Consider the following 21130-nt stretch of genomic DNA (forward strand, 5'->3'; position numbering starts at 1 on the left):
ACAAAAGAAGCATCTTTTCAAGTCAATGGGGAAGTTTGCCTCCCCCCCGAATCACCAGTGCCAGCGCCAGCGCCAGCGCCTCGCCCACATGAAAGACAGGACAGAACAGAACAGGACAGGTCAGGACCAAGCTGCAGCCGTGAATGGAGGAATCCTACTCGCCAGCGAAACACAAAGGGCACAGAGCTTAGCCCGAGAAATTCGGTATTTGTCAAACATTTCCCGAAAGTCCAGGTCAGAAGACCGGGATAGCTAGTGCGGGGGGGAGAAAGACCGGGTTGGGTGTGGCAGCCCTGGTCGACCTTGCTCAACCATTCAACTCGAAGGGTATGGACTAAGTTACCTCAAATTCGCACCAATAATACCGTTGATACACTTTGAATGAAATCTTTTGCCTCCGGTTAACCCGGCCATCATGACCACACTTGCCCCGCATGGGGTTACTTGGAAGATTCCCCGAACTGACAGCACTACCCTCCGCCAATCGGAAACAGAACTCGGAGCAGATTCCATGGCTGGAAATATTTCCTACCAAGACTCGATTTTCTTCTGGATGCACAAGGGACTTTTCTAGACATCGTTGTGTCACCACCCTGGTGGGAGACTCGGGGCCAACAGGGCCAGTCTTTTCTAAGCCAATAGGTGCTCGGGAAGTTGGTTCGGATTGAAATCGGCCTTGCGGGGGTCCAAGGTATCTACGAAGAGAAGAAGGGGCGGATGAATGATACAGTACTTTAGGTAGTAGGCAATGTTCCACGCCAACGTCAACGTGTCCCCGAAAGAAAGCTTGAACTTAGAAGCAAGTAGCTAATGTAGCTAAAACTATGTACTAGCCCCTTTGAGCCGGTGTCGAGTCCGCGTATAGCTTAACTTTTTCGTCAAGGGTTCTATGTCAAGGATACCTCGGCTGATAGTTAGACAAAGCACTTTGTTCCAAACTGACACTAGTGTTTGGCCCCAGGCTCAATTTGAAATATGGGGTTCAGGTTCGGGTTCAGGTTCGGGTTCAGGTTCGGGTTCAGGGTTAGGTCCAAGGTCGATCTTGTAGTACTAGTACTAGTACTAGTACACCGAAGGGGATTTCGTATTATATTGATCCGAGAAACTTGGCTGATCTGATGCCCGCAACAAAAGTATGCCTATAATTTGATTCTGGGTAGCAGGTAGCAACTATTTCAAGTGACCCGGAGCAACGATATTGACATCGACATCGATATCAATAGTGGTTGGTACAGACACCAAAGCAAAGCATTCATTTGTCACGGAAAACCCAAAAAAAGAACTCGAAATGGGTGGGGGGTCTTTGCAACTTCCAACAAATGACATATTTCTTTTCATAACCCAAAGCTCGCAGAATCAAAGACCACAGAGCCGAAGCTAATAACATCAAAGGAAACACATTAAAGCAACATAAGAACATAAAAGAGATTTCCGTGATCGGGTATAACGCCGAATTCTCCCCGTTTGCGATGGTCTAATCGTCATCTCGTCATACGCATTTCAGGCAGGTTAGGCCAGGTCAAGCTAAGCCGGGCTGAAGCTAATACGCAGATTGAGGAGGAACGATTCCCCCATAAGCACCCGCCATCTGCTGTTGCTGCTGTTGCTGCTGCAATTGAGCCTGAACCTGAGGCAAATCATGGAACCAAGGGTGCTGCAGGGCATCGGCGGCACTAATCCGCATTTCGGGACGTAGTTGAAGCATGCGATTAAGCAGATCCAAACCCAAGGGATCAATTTGAGGCAAGATCAGGCCCAAATCCTGCGTCGCGTAAACGTGGAATGTCGGCTTATATTCAGGCAATTGCGAAATTCCGGGCCAAGAGCGTTCCGAAGGTGTCCCCATGAGTCGGAAAATTTTCAACAATTGGTCTTCGTTCGTTGTTCCCGGGAACAAGGGTCGACCTGTATACATCTCTGCCATAATGCAGCCAGCGGACCAGATATCGATGGAGGTGTTATAAGTGCGGCTGCCGAGGAGGACGTCCGGGGCACGGTACCAAAGTGTAACGACCTCGTTGGAGAAGGTGTTGACGGGGATACCGAATGCGCGGGCGAGACCGAAGTCGCCGAGTTTGAGCTGGCCTTTTTTGTTGATTAGGAGGTTCTGTGGCTTCAGATCTCGGTGGAGAACTCTATTCTCGTGACAAAATTCGATTCCCTTCATCAGTTGGTGCATGAATGATTTGATTGTTGCCGGGTCTAGTTGGCCTCGGTCACCGCGGGTGTCCATGTATCGCTTCAGATCTCGGTCCATGAATTCGAAGACTAGCATGAGCTTGTTCTCGGTGTGGATTACGTCGTAGAGGGAGACGATGCTTTCGTGCTTGAGTTCTTTCATTAGGGAGATCTCGCGGATCGCGGTGGAGGGGGTGCCTTCTTCGGAGTCGAGGTGGATTTCCTTTAGGGCGACCATTTCGCCTGTCTGGCGATTGCGCCCTTTGAAGACCTGGGGGTTTCTGCGTTAGTGATACGGCGGAGGGGAGCGGAGGGGACCGGGGAGGAACAAGGAGGACGGAGAATGTGCCCCCAAGAGAGGGGAGGGGGAGGGCGGTTGAGCGCATGTTGAGGGTCAAAATCACGAGTGATTGGAACATACAGTGGCATAGGTGCCCTCTCCGAGCTAGAGTATCGAAATGAAGTTAGTTTGGGTAAATCGTAGATCATCGGCGGAGGAGAGGTACCTTTTCCAGCTGCTGGAACGAGCTGGGTTGCTGTGATTTATCCATGGTTCGAGGGAGTGAAGACCTGACTCGTGAAGAGACAGGATTAGGATTAGAGGAGAAGAGGAAGTTCTTAGGAGATACGAGGGAAGAGTGGACTGCAGGATCCCTGAGTCGCTCCATGCTGATGAAGGAGACCAGCCCCGCGCACGTTTGGAAGTGGGGAGCCGCTTATGTGAGGAGTGTCCGCTTTACAGCAGTACTTTACTCTACGTAGGGTACTATGACTATGACTTATGTACTTTAGATCTTTGATCTACTGTACATTATACTATCGTCGGTTATTGTTATTTGATTCATTATATTCATACTCATATTCATATCTATTTATTCTCTACTCTATCTCCTATTCACCCCTAGCAAGGATACCACGGTCGGCAAGATGGACTGAGCGGGTTGGCTGCAGCGCACATGGGAAGTTGGGTCCAACTCTGAGCCCTGACCAAAGAGAACCGCTTCATTCCTCACGCCGCCAACATTGATAATACCAATGGGCATCCCCCGTTTATGCGCTCGTTCCACCAACCGCCACGCCGAGAATGTAGCCAAACTGCTACCAAGCACCAGTAAGCGCCCTGCATCGTCGATCGCCTCCTCAGCCGCTGTTTTAACCGCTGGGTCAATATTCTCGCCAAACATGATCACGGCTGGTTTGAGAATTCCGGCATTGGAACTATCCATCCAAGCACCGTCCCTCTCCACTTCTACCCGGGCCCGAGTCCCATCTTTCAACCTGGGAGGCTTTTCCAAACAGGTCGGACAGGATGGATATCGGAAGGTGGAGTATGGCGCTTCGGCAAGATCAACATCTCCGTCCGGATTTAATTTCAATCCCTTCTGTCGTTGTTCTTCCTGATTATCCGTATCAAGCGCGCCCTGTTCAACCATGCGAGCGAGAAATTCAGCCCATGCGGGATTCAATCTTTCCAGCGATGTTTGGAATTCTCGTCGTGGGAATTGATTGTGACAGCTGATACAAACGACGGATCGTAGATATCCATGTAGTTCCAAAGTAGACAATTCCGGATGAGCGAAGGAGTGGAAGGAATCGACATTCTGCGTGACGACGGAACTGATATAACCCTTTTTGCCCAGGTCTCTGATAGCTTCATGGGTGGAATTCGGTCGTGCTTTTACAAGACCAGGCCATCCGATAAAACTACGGGCCCAGTATCGTTTGCGCGACTCATGACGTGACAGGAATTCATGGAAATAAATTGGTCGATAGGATTTATTCCGACGATATGTTCCTTGATCGCCGCGGTAGTCGGAGAGTCCAGATGCGACCGAGATCCCGGCTCCGGTCAGTAGAACGGTCTGGGAATGAGCTCCGACATCGACGCCGCGGAGGTTGAGAGATGGTGAGGCAGCGAAGAAGGCGCAGACGGCGTCGATGGCACCTGAAACGGAACTGGCGGAGGGTGGGACTATAATTGCCGGAGGTAGAGGACCCGTGAAGGGGATACGAATGGCGGGCGTCGTCATTGGAGACGCATCATCTTATTGTGAGGGTCTTGGCAAGGGAAAAGAGGGTAAAGCAGGGTGGATTCGAGCGGAGATCCAGGGTTGCCCAGTAAATAATAAGCAACTGTAGGGTCCTGTAGGGTTCAAGAAGTCTGGAACTAAGAGAAAGGCTGACGTTGACGTTTGCGTTCGGGTCTTGGCGGGTGTGTACTAATCGGCGTAGTGGTAACAACAAGTGGGTGTAGGAGTAGGAGAAGAGTAGTTATTGTTGATTTGTGTTTGCTTATTTTAATTTGCATTTGTTATTTGAGATCAATCATTGGATTAATCATGATGCTGAGTCTATGGACATACACCGAGTATTGTAGTATACTGTAGTATACTGTAGTATAGTATACCCACACATCGGACGACATCGCATCTGGATCTCCGACTGCCGGATTACATGATCGGACATCCTCTTCTTGAATTGGGGTTTTTGGAATTTCCCCTCTTCTTTCCTCCCCAAGGTCCAAGGTCCAAGGTTTCAAGGTTTCCCTTTGAAGCATGGTTCAAAGTGAACACCCTGTCCCTTCAGCCTTTTCGCCCGTGCTCGCGTGCCTCGACCTCCAACCATGGCCGTGATGCCGCTGACGCAGCCCCTGCGGTGCAGGCTTCGTCCCTCCATCCACTCTCCCCTCGTCTCCGTCTCAGTCTCCAGTCTCCGTGGATCTGCTCGTCGCGTCCTCACCTCTGTCCCTTTAATAAAGTCCCAACCCAATCCCTCTAATACCTCCCTTTTCTCCTATGTCCGACCTCAACCTCATTCCCTTCATCCTATAACTCCGCTCCCTATGACACAATCCAGGGGCCATGGTGGTCACAGCCACGGCCACGGTCACGGTCACCACCACCACCATCACGACAATGTCTACTTGACTTCTACAAACAAACATGACGCCGGCGTGCGCATCACTCGCATTGGACTCGTCGCCAACCTCGCCATGGCCATTGGGAAATTCATTGGCGGCTACATGTTCCATTCCCAAGCTCTCATCGCCGACGCCTACCACGCGCTCACCGATCTGGTTTCCGACTTTTTGACTCTGGCTACGGTCGCGTGGTCCATTAAACCGCCTAGCGAACAATTTCCCAATGGCTATGGAAAGGTGGAAAGTATTGGTGCTTTGGGAGTTAGCGGCCTCCTCCTTTGCGGTGGTGTCTTTATGGGCTTGAATGCAGGACAGGTCCTGCTTGCTCAATTTTACCCAGACGTGGCTGAAACGGTGGCTCACTCGGGCATTCTGGGTCATGGTCATGGTCACTCACATAGCCATGGCCTTGGTCCGAGTATTCACGCGGCTTGGTTGGCGGCTGGGTCGATTGTTATTAAGGAGTGGCTTTACCATGCTAGTAAGTGTATCCCTGCCACAGGGCACGGCACCACCCAATAGTGTCTTCATTTGCAGACAATTAACCATAAACCGTCTCTGGAACAGCCATGAAAGTTGCTAAAGAGCGCAAGTCCTCCGTCCTCGCCTCCAACGCGATCCACCACCGCATCGACTCCCTAACAAGCATCGTCGCGTTGTTCACAATTGGTGGAAGTTATGTCTTCCAAGACGCCACCTGGCTGGACCCGGTTGGCGGGGTTCTGATCTCTCTCATGGTGATCAAGGCCGGTTGGGGAAACACTGTGACTTCCCTCCTAGAGCTGGCTGATACCACCGTGGACGAGGATGTGAAGGAGAACGTCCACAAGGCAGCTCTCAAAGCTCTGGGAGACCTTGCCACCGGAGAAGAGGTGCAGATCCGTGATGTGCAAGGTATGAAGTCTGGACAAAATTATTTGATGGATGTTGAGGTTGCCGTGCCGGGAGCTTGGGCCCTTGATCAATCACGGACTGTGGAGGAAGCTGTTCGTAAGGCGATCGGGGAGAAGGTTCGCGGAGTTAAGCGTGTCAAGTTTCGCTTTATTCCGGTTGAAAATGATGAACTTACTTTTCAAGAGGAGTTTATTACTAAGGATATGGACGCTAGTCCTGAGTCTCAAGAACATGATCATGATCATGATCACGGTGATGGCCATGATCATGGTCATGGTAAGACGACCAACGGCAGTGCCTCCGGTTCCCATAGTCATGACGATGCATCCCGAAAAAGGCGGTAGATGTGAAGATGTGAAGGAGATGCACAGAAGAACAGGAGTATTTTATTTCGGGTTGCCATTGATCGGCAGCTTGGTGCTGCTATGATACCCCATGGTCCATGGCCCACGGCGATTTGAGCAAGTGATTTCTGTACTGTGTATAGAACGTTGCTTGGAAAATAGAGACATACAATAAGAAGATCCTTTGTCTTTCACCCAGCTGCTCAGCTGTTCAGCAAAAGTACCATGCTAGTACTAGTAGTTCATAGTTCAAGTGACTCGGTGATGTCAGATCGTGACTTTGTGAGTCAGGCTTCAACCCGAATCACGCACCAGCTTGCCTTATTGGGACGCACCAACCTAATTGTGAAATTGTGAAAAATAGTAAATTTCTTTCACTTTCACTTTATTCTTCTCTCCAACTAAACCCCACCTAAGTTGTCTCTTATTCTTATTTTTTCCCCAGTGCAAGTCTAAGTGGACACACCTTAGCGGAGCCCCCAGGCACGGAAAGCGATTACGATACGATGGAGGTTATCTTCCACCGAAAACAATTTTGATCTCAACACACATCACCCCCCTTCCCTGCAACCTCCCCCCCTTCCACACTCGAGGGAGTCCGGCTGGTCGAAGATGGAAGAACAGGTACGTATTCTCATCCTTTTCAACTCTTTGATCTCCAGGGAAAAAAATATATCCCTCGACCCCTCCCCCGCTGCCCCTCTCTCCGACCCTCCGAATGACCACCCTCGACCACTACGGCGCATTGACACATCCCACCATTAGGTAGCAAATGCCATTGAGATCGCCTGGAACCCCCTCTCCGACCAAGCCCTGAAGTCGCAAGCTTTCAACTATCTCAACCAACTCCGCTCCGATCCCTCCGGGTGGCAGGTCTGCCTCAGCCTCTTCATCAAAAATCCCCCACAGCCCGAGATCGTACGACATACGAGCTTAGAAGTTGTCAACAGCGCCGCTCAAGCTGGTATTATCGACTTGGCCTCACTGGTCGTCGTCAAGGATGGACTCCTATCATACTTGAGACAGGTGTACGGGCCTGAAGGCAACGCCGCCCCGGACGCACCCTACATTCAGAACAAAATTGCGCAGACCATCACTTTCCTCTTTTCAGCACTCTACGCCAATGGCTGGGAATCCTGCTTCGACGATCTTCTCAGTCTCACCTACAAGTCCTCTGCCAGCTCGGCTCGCGATAATCCGCTCGGAATTATTTTTTACCTCCGTGTGGTAAATTCGATCCACGAAGAGATTGGCGATGTGCTAGTCTCACGCTCTCGAGGAGAACAGGATAAGGCGAATAGTCTCAAGGATCTGATTCGAGAGAGAGATATGCAGAAAATTGCTAGCTCCTGGCAAGAGATTTTGTCCGCGTGGCAGGATGGCGAAGACGTGGTCGTTGAGATGTGCCTCAAGGCCGTCGGAAGCTGGGTGAGCTGGATCGACATCAGCCTTGTTGTGAATCAGAACATGTTAGATCTGCTGTTCCAGCTTCTCGGGCGAGCCAAGAAGCAGGAATTGCGCGATGGTGAACGCCGAGTGCGTGATGCCGCCGTTGACGTTTTCACAGAGATTATCGGCAAGAAAATGAAGCCGAGTGATAAAATTGAGATGATCGACTTCTTGAAACTCAACCTCATCGTGACTGAGCTCTCCAACAGCCCACCACTGCACCAGAACAGATCCACCCCCGAGTACGATACCGACCTTGCGGAGACCGTGGCGAAGCTCGTCAATATTACTGTTTTGGACATTGTCCGAGTATTAGAGTCCGATGCTGGTCCCGTCAAGGAGAAGGCAGACAACCTTTTGCAGGAATTCGTGCCTCACATGCTTCGCTACTTCTCAGATGAATATGACGAAGTTTGCTCGACTGTCATTCCCTGCGTCAATGATATGCTCACCTACATCCGCAAGCTTAACAAGTCCAACCCATCTTACGAGGCTGGAAATGCCGAGCTCCTCCGTGGCTTTTTGACAGCCATCATTGCAAAGACCCGCTACGACGAGACCTCGGACTGGGGCAGCGAAGATGACCAAACAGACGAAGCGGAATTCCAAGAGCTGCGCAAGAGGTTGGGTGTGCTGCAGCATATTATCGCAACGGCGCATGAGGAGCTGTATATCACTGTCATTGCGCAGTCTGTGGAAAATACATTTGCCAGCCTGCGGGCCACTCAAGGCCAGATCGATTGGCGTGATCTGGAACTTGCCCTCCACGAGATGTTCGCATTCGGTGATCTGGCCGTCAAGGGCGGTGGTATCTATCAGAAGAACGCGCCCACTGGGCCAGCTGCGCTCAAGCTTATCGACATGGTGCTTCGTATGATTGAGTGCGATATTCAATTCTTCACACACCCTGCCACCCAACTCCAGTACATGGAAATCTGCGTTCGCTACAGCTCTGTTCTCCAGCATCATCAGCACCTCATCCCTGTTGTCCTCGAAGCCTTCCTTAAACTCGTGCACCACCCCAACCGCAAGGTGAAGACACGTTCTTGGTACCTTTTCCACCGACTGGTGAAACAGCTACGGACTTTCATCGGCAACGTGGCACAGACAGTCGTCGAGGCTTTGCTCAAGCTGTTGGTCATCAAAGCGGAAATTCCCTCAGAGAACGACGAGGGCGATGAGATGTCATCCGAAGACCACGAAAGCTCCGCCGACGCGGTATTCAACAGCCAACTATACCTTTTCGAGGCAGTTGGCGTCATCTGCTCAACTCAAGGCGTCCCTGCAGACAAGCAGGTCCTCTATGCGCAGGCCGTTCTCCAGCCAATTTTCACCGACATGGAACAAACCATTGCGATCGCCAAGAACAATGACGAGCGAGCACTCCTCCAGATCCACCACGACATCATGGCCCTGGGTACTCTCGCCCGTGGCTTCTCCGACTGGACCCCCGGTTCTCACACACCCGCCCAAATGCCCGCCCCAGAGGTCTCGGAGGCTTTCTCCCAAGTAGCCGAAGCGACATTGGTTGCTCTGGAATCTCTCAAGGCCTCCTTTAACGTCCGGACTGCCGCTCGCTTCGCATTTTCACGTTTCATTGGCGTCCAGGGCGCGCGTATTCTGCCCCAGTTGCCCCGATGGATTGATGGTCTCATGACTGCGACCTCATCACGCGATGAAATGGCCCTGTTCCTGCGTCTGCTGGACCAGGTGATTTTCGGATTCAAGGGTGAAATCTATAGTATTTTGGACACTCTCCTCACTCCGTTCTTGCAGCGCGTTTTCTCGGGAATTGCGGATCCCACAACGGGTACCGATGATGAAATCCAACTTGCAGAACTGAAACGGGAGTATCTCAACTTCCTACTCGCAGTTCTGAACAACGATCTAGGCGCTGTAATCATCAGCGAGAGAAACCAAACCCTCTTCGAAACTGTCATCACAACCCTAGAGCATTTCGCCAAGGACATCGATGACTACACAACTGCCAAAATGGCATTCTCTGTGCTCTGCAAGATGGGTATTTCATGGGGTGGACCTGATATCACCGCCGCCAACGGTAACAGCAACGGCTCGTCGACTCAGACTGCTCTTCCCGGCTTTGGAAATTACATGATCTCCCGATTCTCGCCTTTGTGTTGGGCACTTCCCGCAAATCCATCTTTCAATTCGAAAGATGCTCAGGCTAAACAGGTCCTCGCTGAAGCGGGAAGTTTACAGCGAACTATCTACGCCAAGACGGGCGGGGAATATACTGATTATCTGCGGAATAATGAGTTGCCTGGTATGGGTATGGGTGGTGATCTTATTGATGAGTTCTTGACGGCTTTGAGTCAGTTTGACGTTAAGGGATTCAGGCAGTTCTTCCCGGTATGTACACGAGCCGAGCCCGAGCATGAGCATTTTGCTCAAAGGTATCTTTCTACAATTTTCTTGTTCGAAGTGCTAACTTTTACGCCAGTCTTTCATCCAACGTCTCAGCGCATAGCCTGTTCTCATCACATTTCATCTCATCTCATCTTAGCCCGTCTCATTTCTTCAGACCTTCCACCCCAACCCCAACCCAACGCCCATCCCATCCCATCCCATTTCCTTTCTTCAACGACGACCTTTTCTCCTTCTGGTTTTTAGATTCCCCAATGTCATATTTTGTTTGATGAGAAGAAAAAAAAATTAAACGAGGTGACGTCTATCCTCGCGCCGATCCGACCCGGCCCCGCCCTGTGACATGATTGTTCAAGTCGAATTTCATGGCATTTATATTCATCTGAGCCCTGACATGTTTCGGAATTTCCGAGTCACTACATCAAAAGAGCAACCTCACTACTTCCAATACTACCTTACTACTACCCTTACCATTCAAAAAATGAAAAGAAATTCGCACCAAAAATATGGAACTTTGATCGGTATACAAATTCAAACTCGAAAGCGAAAGCGCACATCAAGGACTGTTCTTCCTCAATTCAAAAAGCATGACGAAATTATTCCTCCTTTAAGTACTAGTACATAGCGATTCGATTTCAAATTATAACATCCCCCCACCACACCCACACCCATTTCTGAACTGGTGCCATCATTTGCATCGTATCGTATTGCACCCCGCGGGCGTTCGAGCTTGAGCCCCCCCGTCTTCCCCCGTGCTAGAAACTGACTTGATTTTCTCTCGTTTATTTGGTTTTCACGGAAGGAGGAACAATCACTATTCAATTTATCTTCCAGCTAGAGTAGTTCCATATCAAACCAGCGTCAAAGCATACTACTTCTCTGCACCTTCGGGACAATGAGTAACCTGGAAACCCTAAATGAGCTCATGTAATCAGCGGAAATACTGTACTTATACATACCAGCTCCACATTATTTCCAATTGAATCTAAAACAAATGCCGCGTAAAAGTTCTCATGATACTCTGGTCTCAACCCAGGCTTGCCGTTGCAGGTGCCACCGGCGTCGATAGCAGCCTTGTAGAAAGTATTGACAGCAGCCCGGTCTGTCATGAATCAGTCAGTAAATATCTAACTTGGACTTCTAACAAGAAGGATATCTATAAGAGATGGATATATAGGAAGAGGAAACCGTACTAGGAGCGGTAAAGGCAAAATGAAACCCCGACGGAATGTGAGTTTCCTTCTGAAAGATCCAGAGATCAGGAACCTCGCTGCCCAGTCCGACGACGCCCGGGAACCGCATTATTTCCTTGTAGCCCAGTGGAGAGAGAGCTTTCTTATACCACTCGACAAGAGGTTCGAAATGCTCTTCCGGGGCGGGGATAGTGATATGGTCGATATTGCTGGACGGCATGGTTGTTGACTGTTCGAGGATAAGTTAGGGTATAGTTAAGTAGGAGTGGAGTGAGGGGAAATCTTATATACTAAATGGGTTCTTTTTCCACCTTTTATGTCAAATAGCGGAAGCTGGGCGGAAGCTGAGCGGAAGATGGACTTAAGGCATCCATCAAGAAGCGCACGGGACCACTTTGCTGCCTGTTTCTTGAGCTTTATGATGAGGTCAACCTCGTATTCTGAAATCGAGACTCCCACATTGTTGGGTTTAGTCGTGACATAATGTCCCGGCCAATCATAAACCTGGTATGCTGCCTCTGGTGAAGGCCCTTGATTTGACGTAGGCAATCTAGATCTCGGTCCAAACCCAATTTCAACGCCACTTTCTGCATAACTTTCCGAATTAGGATAAACGAAATCGTATCTATCTGTCCATATATCGGATATTAAACATCATGTCCCTAATTATCGAATGAGCTAATCTATAAATGACCTATTGTGGGAGGTTCAGGTACGTAGCATGTCCAAATTGCTCCTGAGTCCTGATTGAAAATAGTTGACAACTTAAAGTTTCTAGCGGTCCGAGACTTCCGACGACAGATATTCTGTAACCAGGCGTCAGCAAGAGCTGTGTCTGGTAAAATATACAGAGCCCAAAAGGAGCAGGAGCCTATGGCTTGCTCGGAAACCAGAGCTGCCAGTTGGTCGTGGTGCGCCGATGCGGATTGCTTCGAGCCAACGGCGTTGGTGTGCGTGGCTCCTACAGTTAAGGATTTTATTATACCAGAACAGTTTTTTTAGTCCTTCACTGTATTTAAATCCAGAAAGCACGTCACTATGGTTTAAAAGACTATCTCATACTCATACCTAGCTATCCCTCCGACATGGAAGGCGATACGATACTGTAACAGGGGCCACTATACCGTTACAATCAACAATTTAATATGAGTAATATAGCAGATAGTTTGATCCAACTCCCCCAAGTGGCAGGCCAAGCTTCCGCTGCGGTGGATTGTTGCGGAAGAGGTGCGGAAGACTATTATTTAGATGCCCATGCTCCCGCCTCTGAGTGGAAGACCAGCGGAAGCTTGGTGGAACTGAAGTGAGAGAATGTATTTAAACCCTAGTCAGCAACCACCTATGCTTGCCTCCATTTTCACTTTTCATTACACTGACCAACCATCATTTACAAGTTACGAAGGAACTTTTTAATTCGAACTATCACAACACGCCACGCACTATGGGAGACCAACTTGACCATCATCCCACTCCTCTAGGGAACTGGCTAGAAGACCTCTTCCACAAGTTGTTTTACCAGCCAGATGATGGAATATGCAAAAAGGCGATGGAAGAAGAAATGAGCTCTCAGTTGAAAGTTTGGTAATTTCTTCCACCTATGATCTACTGCTATAGACCGTCAGTCAGTCTAATATAATATGCTATACAGTATCAATGGTCAGTATATGCCCAGGGAGGGCTTTGACCAGGCGATAATACAGACACGGTGCACCTACAACATCAGGGTGCATAGTAGCCGTGAGCTGCTGGCATCACCCGATGCAACAGATAAAAGCACTGCTTCCGTCGCGCACATTCAGACTTTTACACTGGAGGATAAGAAAACGGGCACTCAACGCACGCAGACGAGCTTGACCATCTGTGTCATTGCGTTTAGTGATGGGAAGAAGCAGTTGATTGAACTGATGGAGATTATGCAGGACCATTGAAATTTCCTAGCCTTATGGATTTTTTGAAGCTCAGTTGTTAGGTGGAGAGCCAAGTTCGTGCAATGTGAGACCAAATTTATGGAGTTCCTCTTTTCCTAGCCAGTGACGGCAATAATCCATTCCCTTGATGAATCCCATCATTATCACCCCGAGTTCTTCCATATCTGCTGGTTGCGCTTGAGCAATATCGGACTCCCATGTCCGAAACCACACTGGAAGCAGTAAGTGGTCCGTAAGAGCTGCCAGCCAGAAATATTCGGATGGTGCAGTCCAGAGTGCTCGCTGTGCGTAGAAGCCAAGTTCCGCAAAATCATGGTGGGAAGCATCCCAACCGTTTTTAAGAAATGAGTAGAGCCCTTCAATGGAAAACCCGACGATGAGGGTTCGTCGTACACATTCATCAAAAACCCATGTCTGCCATGCATCATGTGCATGAGCTGTATGAATCAAATTTGTCAATGCATCGCTGACAGGCTTGGCATGACACTTGAGCTTTCGAAGCCATCGATCCAGGACAGGCCCCGCCACTTCGGCCTGCGATCGTAGCGCAATATCACCATCAAATAGTTGAATGATTTGGTAGAGGCACAATGCCTGTGCCGAAGCTAATTGCTCAATGGGTGACATATTGTCTGACTCGCAGTGCTCCGTTATTAGTCGTCGTGCCGCTTGGCTGATACACCGATTGACTAAGTGCTCGTTGTGACTATTTCTCTGAGTATAAAGGGAGCACATCCCTAGAGCTTCTTGCATGGCCAATGGTAGGTGGTTTTTATATAACCGGGCGTGTATAAACGGGATATGGCCACGACTTGCGTACATACCTGGCCAGGACTTGAATTGCTTCACGGCCGAAATAATTCTCTCTTGATATATCTCACCTGCCAGGACACTTCGACTCGGTACCGAGTTATCTACCCCGACCTGGTCCGGGGCCGCAAAGCGGTCGATATTTTCCATGATATCCGGCCAGTCTAGGTCATAGTCTGGGAAAAAAGGAAGTGTCGACCCAGTCAAAGTCAGACCCACGGGAGCATTATTATATACGTCCAAGGGTCCGACGGCCGGATTCACATCCGGCATTTCAGCAGCGTTGGTCCAGGACACGCTTGGCGGCGAGACTGTCGACGTAGAATCTTCATCGTCTGCAACATCAGGTACCGCAATAGGTCTCGTGTTTAGCGGGCTCTCATATGTACACTGCAAGGACCGAACACGGCAGCGATAGCATGGGAAATTCAGGTCACAGCGGCGTTTCGCTTTCACGCAGTCCCGGCACGACCTCCGATAAGGTGAAGGCATTGGAAATATTGTGGGCGAAATAGGAGAACAAGGAGGCAGACTTCCGCCGGGAAGGAAAATAAGGGAAAGCGCCTAACCAGGAAGTGCGCAGGATCGTGGAAGCTAGGAAATGTTAATCCATCCATCTTTTCCTTTCGCCCGGTAATAAACGAGCTAGTTGTCTCATACAGTACCTATTTCTACCACGCCCCTGAAAGTGCTTATACGTTGTCACGGCTCCCTTGATTTGGGCAGAATGTAGGGGCGACTACGTGATGGGACGAGTTTGCCATCTAACGTAAGCTTCCGCATCACTTCCACTGCGATCCACTTTGAGTTCCGCCGGCGGAACTCTAAAACTAAAGCAGGAACAGTTTGGACTCGGAGTTTCGCTGGCCAAGGAAAATGATGAAAGCACCATCTAGTTATCAAGTAACCAACCGAGGTACGCCAGGGAGTGACCACTTGCGTTGATCCAGATTTCTCGTTCACAAGGAAAGAATTATGACTCTTCCCAATCGCACCAACCCACTTAGAGGCTTTCAGTTCTTTTCCCTATCCACTACCAAAATGGAATGGTGGGTTGTCTCTCGATTAGTGATCTAAGGTAGACATATTGAGAACCTGAAAACCCTCGAAATGGAAGGATGCCGGCAGCTGACTGAACAGTCGAAGTCTCTCCTTGCCGGGGCGGCTGCCAGGCGCTCGCACCCGTGCGCATCGACAATGCTTCTTTGTGAAGAAGATGCTGGCCCTGACGAATTTGAAAACCTGCTACATATCTAGGCAGCCGTCAGCATTTATCTAGTCGCAGACGCCCCGAAGAATAATTTGCACCAAAGGCTTGGCGGTGAGTTAGGGTGTACTGATCAAGGCGATTTCGAGAAACCACTGTAAACTCTGAAGCTTATACATACTAGCTGAAGGTTTCTCTTTCATCAAGATGCTCTCACTTCCAAGAAATTTTGGACATGCGTCCTAGATGGGCTCATTGACGATTGTTTTTATCTACGCTAGGTGGTCGGGCTGACCAGCAGAGTCCACAGATAGTTCAACCATACGATTGGCTAATTGCATTTGGCATTCCGGGTCTCGTCCGACAAGACTCCATTTTCTGCGCATACGCCTCCACCAACACCTACCCAAACAGAGGATCCGCCGAAAGTCTCCCTAACTTACCCCCAAGATCTTCCCAACTTGATGGCTCTTTTCGCATCGCGGCCTGTGGGAATTTGGGCTTTCATATTTCTCTTACTCTCATCTTTTCTTTTCTTTTTCGGCTATTCTTCGATCTTAAGACGCCTAGACTACTGCTTGGGGCTTTGTGATACATGGAGCGAGCTTTCTGGGACCTTATCTTAGTTACTCTTTTTCCATAAGCGAGTTCCAGTGCATCTGTACCCGTAATATCTGCTACAACTCTTAGAGATTCACATCTATAGCCAGTCGGAATCCTTCCAATCGTATTCAAGTTCGCTGTACTTAATGGATAAATACTACTTCAAAAATATTCTAATGTACTCGTGCTATCCTTACGGGGTAGGTCATATAAATAAATAGATGACCAATGCCCATCATGTTCCGCAATGATTCAATCTCGAACTTTTCCTCCCATCGGCTCAGATAACGGACTTTACTGTATTGGAATTCCGTTGCCCACTAGAGAACAGAAAAGAACAAACGAAAAAGAATCAGAATCCATTTTGTTTCATTATGGCAATGAAATGAGAAACTCAGCATAAATTTGAAGGGGGGACCGGATCTAATCTGCTCCACGTCTCTCGAGGAAAGGAAGGACCTCCGACAGAGTGAATTCCCGGAAAATGCCAGCGTGAAGAATGAAAATTAAAGAAAATGGGCAGAAGGCTTGAGAGCAGAGCAGGAGGGAGGTGACACACTATGCAAAGAGGTACTTCGCCGCATGCTCGACATGGTCATCGGCGAACGAAGCCATGGTGTAATAAGAGTGGTCGTAATCCGGCTGGTATCGGACGTTCAGACCCTTCTGTCCGGCCTCCTTGGCTGCGGCCTCGAAGTTCTCGGGCAGAAGTTGGCCTTGCTTGTAGAAGTTATCGCCAGTTCCCTGAATCATAGAAGTCAGCATTGAGTACGCAAGCGAAGAAAAGAAAAGATAGAGAGGAAAGGAATGGAGTGGAGGGGGGGACGTACCACGTCAATGAGAATATCAAGAGGACCCCCAGACCACTTCTTCAGGAGCTCGGTAGCATCGTGCTCCTTCCACTTATCCTGCTGGTCGTCGCCGAAGTAGCCCTTAAAGGCCTTCTGGCCCCAGGGGCAGTTGATGGGGTTTGTGATGGGGGCAAAGGCGGAGACGGACTTGTATTTGCCTGGGTTGCGGAGGAACTAGATTGATAGATAGTGGTGTCAGATATCACAGGCAATTGAATAAGAAAGAAATGTCAAAGTCGGCTTGGAAGAATTCCCGAAGTTCGGCTCGGCTCGACTCGATTCGACTTTGATTTGACTCGACATACCAGGGTGAGAGCACCGTGACCACCCATGCTGTGGCCAGTAATACTGACGCGGCCAGCGTCGAGCTGGGGGAACTCAGCGAAGACAGTCTTAGGCAGTTCCTCAGTGACATAGCTGTACATATTGTAGCCGGCATTGTAAGGGGCCTTTGTAGCGTCGACGTAGAAGCCGGCGCCGGAGCCGAAGTCATAAGCATCGTTCTCGCCTTCGATGTTAAGACCGCCTGTGTGGAAAGGTTAGATTAACACGAACTTCAAATTGCTCGCAGGATGGAATAGCCAAAGTCAAGGTCTGCAGATATGACGTACGAGGGCTAGTGTCCGGATAAAGCACAGCAATGCCCTTCTTGGCGGCACCGTGCTGGAAGAAGCCCTTCTCAGAGCAATTATCGGCGGTACAGGTCAGGCCGGACAGGTAAATCAGCACGGGGACCTTCTGGGTCTGGGCCTGTGGGGGCAGGTAAAGGTTGAAGGACATTTCGCAGTTCGTAGTGGTGGCATTGTGGCTCAGTTTGAGGAGCTTGCCGCCGAATGAGGCGATAGTGGCCTTTGTGGTGACGGACATTGTGTCTGTGGGTGTGTATGGATGGATGGAAACAGAGAAAGGAGAAAGAAGAGCAAGATGTGGAGAAGAGGAAAGGATAAATGCCAGAGCAAAGGACCAGATCGGAAGTTGACGTTTGGCGCGGGGTTTTTTTTTGTCCCGCATGAGGGGAAGCTCCACCACTCCACCCTTCCACCCCTCATACCCTACAGTTGGGTACTTACTGTACGTAGGGTATGAACTGATAAGCTACTTGGCCGCGGAGAGCTGGTACTCGTACAGTACTTCCCGAAACTGGTGTCATTCTTACATTCTTTGATGCTTTCCCACCCCTAATCACCAAGAGAAGCTGGTCTCTACAATTAGAAGTTTTTCTGGACAGGCCCTGTTAGTGGGGTCTGTATAGTTGTACGATGTATTGACTTGAAATTTGATATATCCAATAGTTACCTCAATAAAGCGTTTGAAGCTGTAAGTCAGCATATCTCCATTGCTCCCACCTTCACCCTACACCTCTCTAACACACCACGTACTAGCCTCCGTACAGAAGCCCGTGGTCCCTTCGTACAGCGTGATCATGATAATAAATTAAGAGTGATCGCATTGTAATGGGCCCCTACGTAGCTCCTTTGAAGCACGAGCTTACCTTCCATGTCGATCTCAATCATCGCAGACTCGACTCGACTCGCCACGGTAGCGATCATGGATTAATCGTCTCTAGCACTGAATCTTTCCAGGTTCATGGTCTTGAGAGCTTTCCGTCAGTCGGAACTGAGCGCACTACCCGATGTTGTTCCTACGTTTTTCGACTCACTTCATTCCATTCAGATTCACGCCTAAGCTGCTAGGTTGGATGCATGCCAATCAAGCGATCAAACGCGTGTTTTAGGCCACTATTACTTTGAGCAGGGTGCATTATTTACGTCTAGAATAGATACAGCAACTCTACTACTCCTGCGTACACCGGCCACGGACTAAGCGTCGATGGGTCTGTATGATCCTTTGCGACATAAAACTCACATACGACACTTAAACTCGTCCCAGAGAGCTGTACTTTGCGCATCTTATCAACTTTCTAGGCAGTGGCCATCACGACTCTGGAAGTGAAGGCACGCAATCTGCTAACGCACCTCTGTCTCCGCCTCCGAGTGCAGTACACCATCACAAGCCTCCACACTCCGCCGGGCGATCATCCAGGCGACGGTTCGATTGTCTTCCCGTTCATAACCGCTTTTTGTTTTTACCGGGCCAAATCAATCGCATTGCAGACAACGAAAGTTTCGCGTCTTTACTTTTTGTTACTATGGGTACCGCTGTGGTGTAACTAGTTAACAATGCCCACATGATGACTATGTCCTCTGCGCGTCGTACATTGATTGTCTCGGGCCAAAAGTGATACCAGATTTTGAAACACCAGACTTTCAAATTAAGGTCATTTGACTTATATTCAAGTTATGATATATGTCATCTTCAAGCGTGCATAGCCCGCCTTTTGTATAGGCGTTTTTGTCAGGGGTCTTTACAGACCGCTTGATGCAGACAAACTCAGATTCTCGTTCTGCATCACTTTGAAATCACTTTGCGAGTCAGATATGGGCTTGGCCTGGCTTCTATGTGACATAAATGCCCAGATTCCTTGGATAATGACAGTCAAGAGGCCAGTAGCGGCCACGTATATCCAGATCCACGGTGAAGCTTTCGGGCTGTCTGCGTCGAGGAAATTGAAGAATGTCATAGAAAAAAAGGTCTGCAAAGTCATGTAAGGATTTAACTTTGGCAACAACTCGAATTTTACATTACTTACAGCGGTGAATGTAGCTGGTAGGAACAGAATTGTGACAATGGCGAGTATTCTCATCGAAGCACTGTCCCGGGCAGTAGAAAGTGCAACGGAGCGCGAATCTCGTGCAATCTCAATCATAAGTTTCGCGTCATAGCGGCTGAGCTTACCGAGATTAAGCATCGCTTGGTTGTCACTTCGACTTAGCTGAGCCATAGCATTCGATGCTCGGGCAATTTCAATGTTTATAATGCTGTTTTGAGATGCTAGGAGAGAATACACCTAATTTGATTTAGCGAAATACTTCTACAGTCTCTTTAAACGGTCTCTGATGTTCTCTTTTGGTTTCTCAATCATCCCAGCTGCGGACGCATGAGCTATAGATTGGAGGAGAAACGTACTGTTTCAGTCTGGGCAGACGTTCGTCGCATCAAGTAATCGCACTGTGCCACGAGTCCAAGGTAACAACCCCGGGCGTTTTCAAGCTTGATGAAAAGTCCCTGTTGGTCATGAATCGCGCACCCAGGTCTTCCGACTGGTGTGCCAACTAGTGCTTCTGTATGCTGATACATTCGCTGTATCAAATATAATGCAGTCTCGGCTTGCATTTTCAAGAAAGAAAATCTACTTAATAGACTGCTAAGTTCACCAGTCATTGGAACCATGTCTAGCTCTTTCCAATCTTGAGCAGGCTGTCGCAAGTCTTGGGGACTGATTGGTTTCCTCATTCCGGTTGTGTCTTCAATGAAACGAACACGATGTCTTAGGCTGTTAATCGTTCTAGTAAACCACTGGGCTTGAAGTTCGAGGGCTGATGTCGGAATAGAGATCGACAAATCTCCAAGAGAAATATCGGCTGTCTCTAGATAGCTAAATAGCTCGGATAATGACCATGTCTGAGCTCCGAAAATCAGAATTCGTATTTTACCCGTCGTACTTACTGTCAGACCCATAGAAAAATGAGAATGCGATCGAGCTTGTTGAATGATTAACTCTGTTCCATTATCAGCCACTGGTTATACCCAATTTTAGATGAGAGAATACATTACGCTCGCTCTCCTGGACTGCAGGTGGTGCTCTGTATTTTCCCTTTGGAAAGACAGAAAAGGAAGCAAAGCCTGTATGAATCACGTTCAAGAAGGACGAAGAAATGTCCAAGGTCTGGGAAACTCGGTCAAAGAGTTTAGGTGAGATAGGTAACGTATGCTTTTCAGTATCTGTGATTGGGGGTTTCGCAAACGCCCTGTGAGGTTTTAATATCAAGATGATTGTTTTACTGCGGGACCCCTACAGCACAATAATATCGAGGTCATCCTATCAAATGGTTAGACAGGGTGAATTTGATGGGGTATGAAACTGTACTAAATTAGACCCATCGAGGTAGGAGTGAACTTCTGGCTCGGATTGCATCTGGTGACGTTGGATGTTCTGAAGAGGGGCCCCAGGAATAGAAGCATTAGAATCTGATCGCAGTTCGTCCTGGATTTGAGTCAGCGGATTCTACGAGAAGCTGCGTTGACTTTTCTCGTTCCGGAGCTTACTGGGAAACGAGCACAAAACGTGTGGCATTCATATAGTGCACTAAATGAATCGGGATTTCCGCGAAGTGATGATGACAGCCACTCTTGTGTACTAGCCATCGCAAGAATAGGGTGACTGTAATTCACAGAACAAGCAAAACGCGATGAGAGTCCTTCAAGATCGGAGGCAATGGACTTTTTTATGTATATGTCGAAATGTTC

General features: G+C 48.9%; 9 protein-coding genes across 9 annotated transcripts; 3 read left to right on the forward strand and 6 right to left on the reverse strand.

The window, feature by feature from the left end:
- Positions 1 to 1540: 1540 nt before the first annotated feature.
- N7509_003986 (cyclin-dependent serine/threonine-protein kinase phoA) lies at positions 1541 to 2846 on the reverse strand (the record flags this gene model as incomplete). The annotated part of the gene is made up of 3 exons (XM_056628623.1): positions 1541 to 2449; positions 2600 to 2623; positions 2685 to 2846. The coding sequence occupies 3 exons, from the start codon at positions 2844 to 2846 to the stop codon at positions 1541 to 1543; spliced, it is 1095 nt and encodes a 364-aa protein (XP_056491357.1).
- A 216-nt stretch (positions 2847 to 3062) lies between these two features.
- N7509_003987 (putative SIR2 family histone deacetylase) lies at positions 3063 to 4208 on the reverse strand (the record flags this gene model as incomplete). The annotated part of the gene is made up of 1 exon (XM_056628624.1): positions 3063 to 4208. One exon carries the CDS (start codon positions 4206 to 4208, stop codon positions 3063 to 3065), a length of 1146 nt encoding a protein of 381 aa, XP_056491358.1.
- Positions 4209 to 4801: 593 nt separating this feature from the next.
- Positions 4802 to 6336, forward strand: N7509_003988 (cation diffusion facilitator family transporter; the record flags this gene model as incomplete). The annotated part of the gene is made up of 2 exons (XM_056628625.1): positions 4802 to 5579; positions 5666 to 6336. 2 exons carry the CDS (start codon positions 4802 to 4804, stop codon positions 6334 to 6336), a joined length of 1449 nt encoding a protein of 482 aa, XP_056491359.1.
- Positions 6337 to 6948: 612 nt separating this feature from the next.
- On the forward strand, positions 6949 to 10273 carry N7509_003989 (Ran GTPase-binding protein LOS1; the record flags this gene model as incomplete). Its single annotated transcript, XM_056628626.1, has 3 exons — positions 6949 to 6960; positions 7102 to 10155; positions 10247 to 10273. 3 exons carry the CDS (start codon positions 6949 to 6951, stop codon positions 10271 to 10273), a joined length of 3093 nt encoding a protein of 1030 aa, XP_056491360.1.
- A 768-nt stretch (positions 10274 to 11041) lies between these two features.
- On the reverse strand, positions 11042 to 11583 carry N7509_003990 (VOC family protein; the record flags this gene model as incomplete). Its single annotated transcript, XM_056628627.1, has 3 exons — positions 11042 to 11083; positions 11130 to 11272; positions 11364 to 11583. The coding sequence occupies 3 exons, from the start codon at positions 11581 to 11583 to the stop codon at positions 11042 to 11044; spliced, it is 405 nt and encodes a 134-aa protein (XP_056491361.1).
- Positions 11584 to 12804: 1221 nt separating this feature from the next.
- On the forward strand, positions 12805 to 13291 carry N7509_003991 (uncharacterized protein; the record flags this gene model as incomplete). The annotated part of the gene is made up of 2 exons (XM_056628628.1): positions 12805 to 12944; positions 13012 to 13291. The coding sequence occupies 2 exons, from the start codon at positions 12805 to 12807 to the stop codon at positions 13289 to 13291; spliced, it is 420 nt and encodes a 139-aa protein (XP_056491362.1).
- A 30-nt stretch (positions 13292 to 13321) lies between these two features.
- Positions 13322 to 14593, reverse strand: N7509_003992 (Zn(II)2Cys6 transcription factor domain-containing protein; the record flags this gene model as incomplete). Its single annotated transcript, XM_056628629.1, has 1 exon — positions 13322 to 14593. One exon carries the CDS (start codon positions 14591 to 14593, stop codon positions 13322 to 13324), a length of 1272 nt encoding a protein of 423 aa, XP_056491363.1.
- Positions 14594 to 16469: 1876 nt separating this feature from the next.
- N7509_003993 (S-formylglutathione hydrolase) lies at positions 16470 to 17629 on the reverse strand (the record flags this gene model as incomplete). The annotated part of the gene is made up of 4 exons (XM_056628630.1): positions 16470 to 16655; positions 16742 to 16936; positions 17068 to 17288; positions 17374 to 17629. 4 exons carry the CDS (start codon positions 17627 to 17629, stop codon positions 16470 to 16472), a joined length of 858 nt encoding a protein of 285 aa, XP_056491364.1.
- Positions 17630 to 19127: 1498 nt separating this feature from the next.
- Positions 19128 to 19571, reverse strand: N7509_003994 (Mg2+ transporter protein CorA-like/Zinc transport protein ZntB; the record flags this gene model as incomplete). Its single annotated transcript, XM_056628631.1, has 2 exons — positions 19128 to 19355; positions 19413 to 19571. The coding sequence occupies 2 exons, from the start codon at positions 19569 to 19571 to the stop codon at positions 19128 to 19130; spliced, it is 387 nt and encodes a 128-aa protein (XP_056491365.1).
- Positions 19572 to 21130: the final 1559 nt, after the last annotated feature.

This window comes from Penicillium cosmopolitanum, assembly GCF_028827165.1.
Source record: "Penicillium cosmopolitanum strain IBT 29677 chromosome Unknown utg000005l:1.0-4006212.0:1.0-4009387.0, whole genome shotgun sequence".
NCBI classification, from domain to species: domain Eukaryota; kingdom Fungi; phylum Ascomycota; class Eurotiomycetes; order Eurotiales; family Aspergillaceae; genus Penicillium; species Penicillium cosmopolitanum.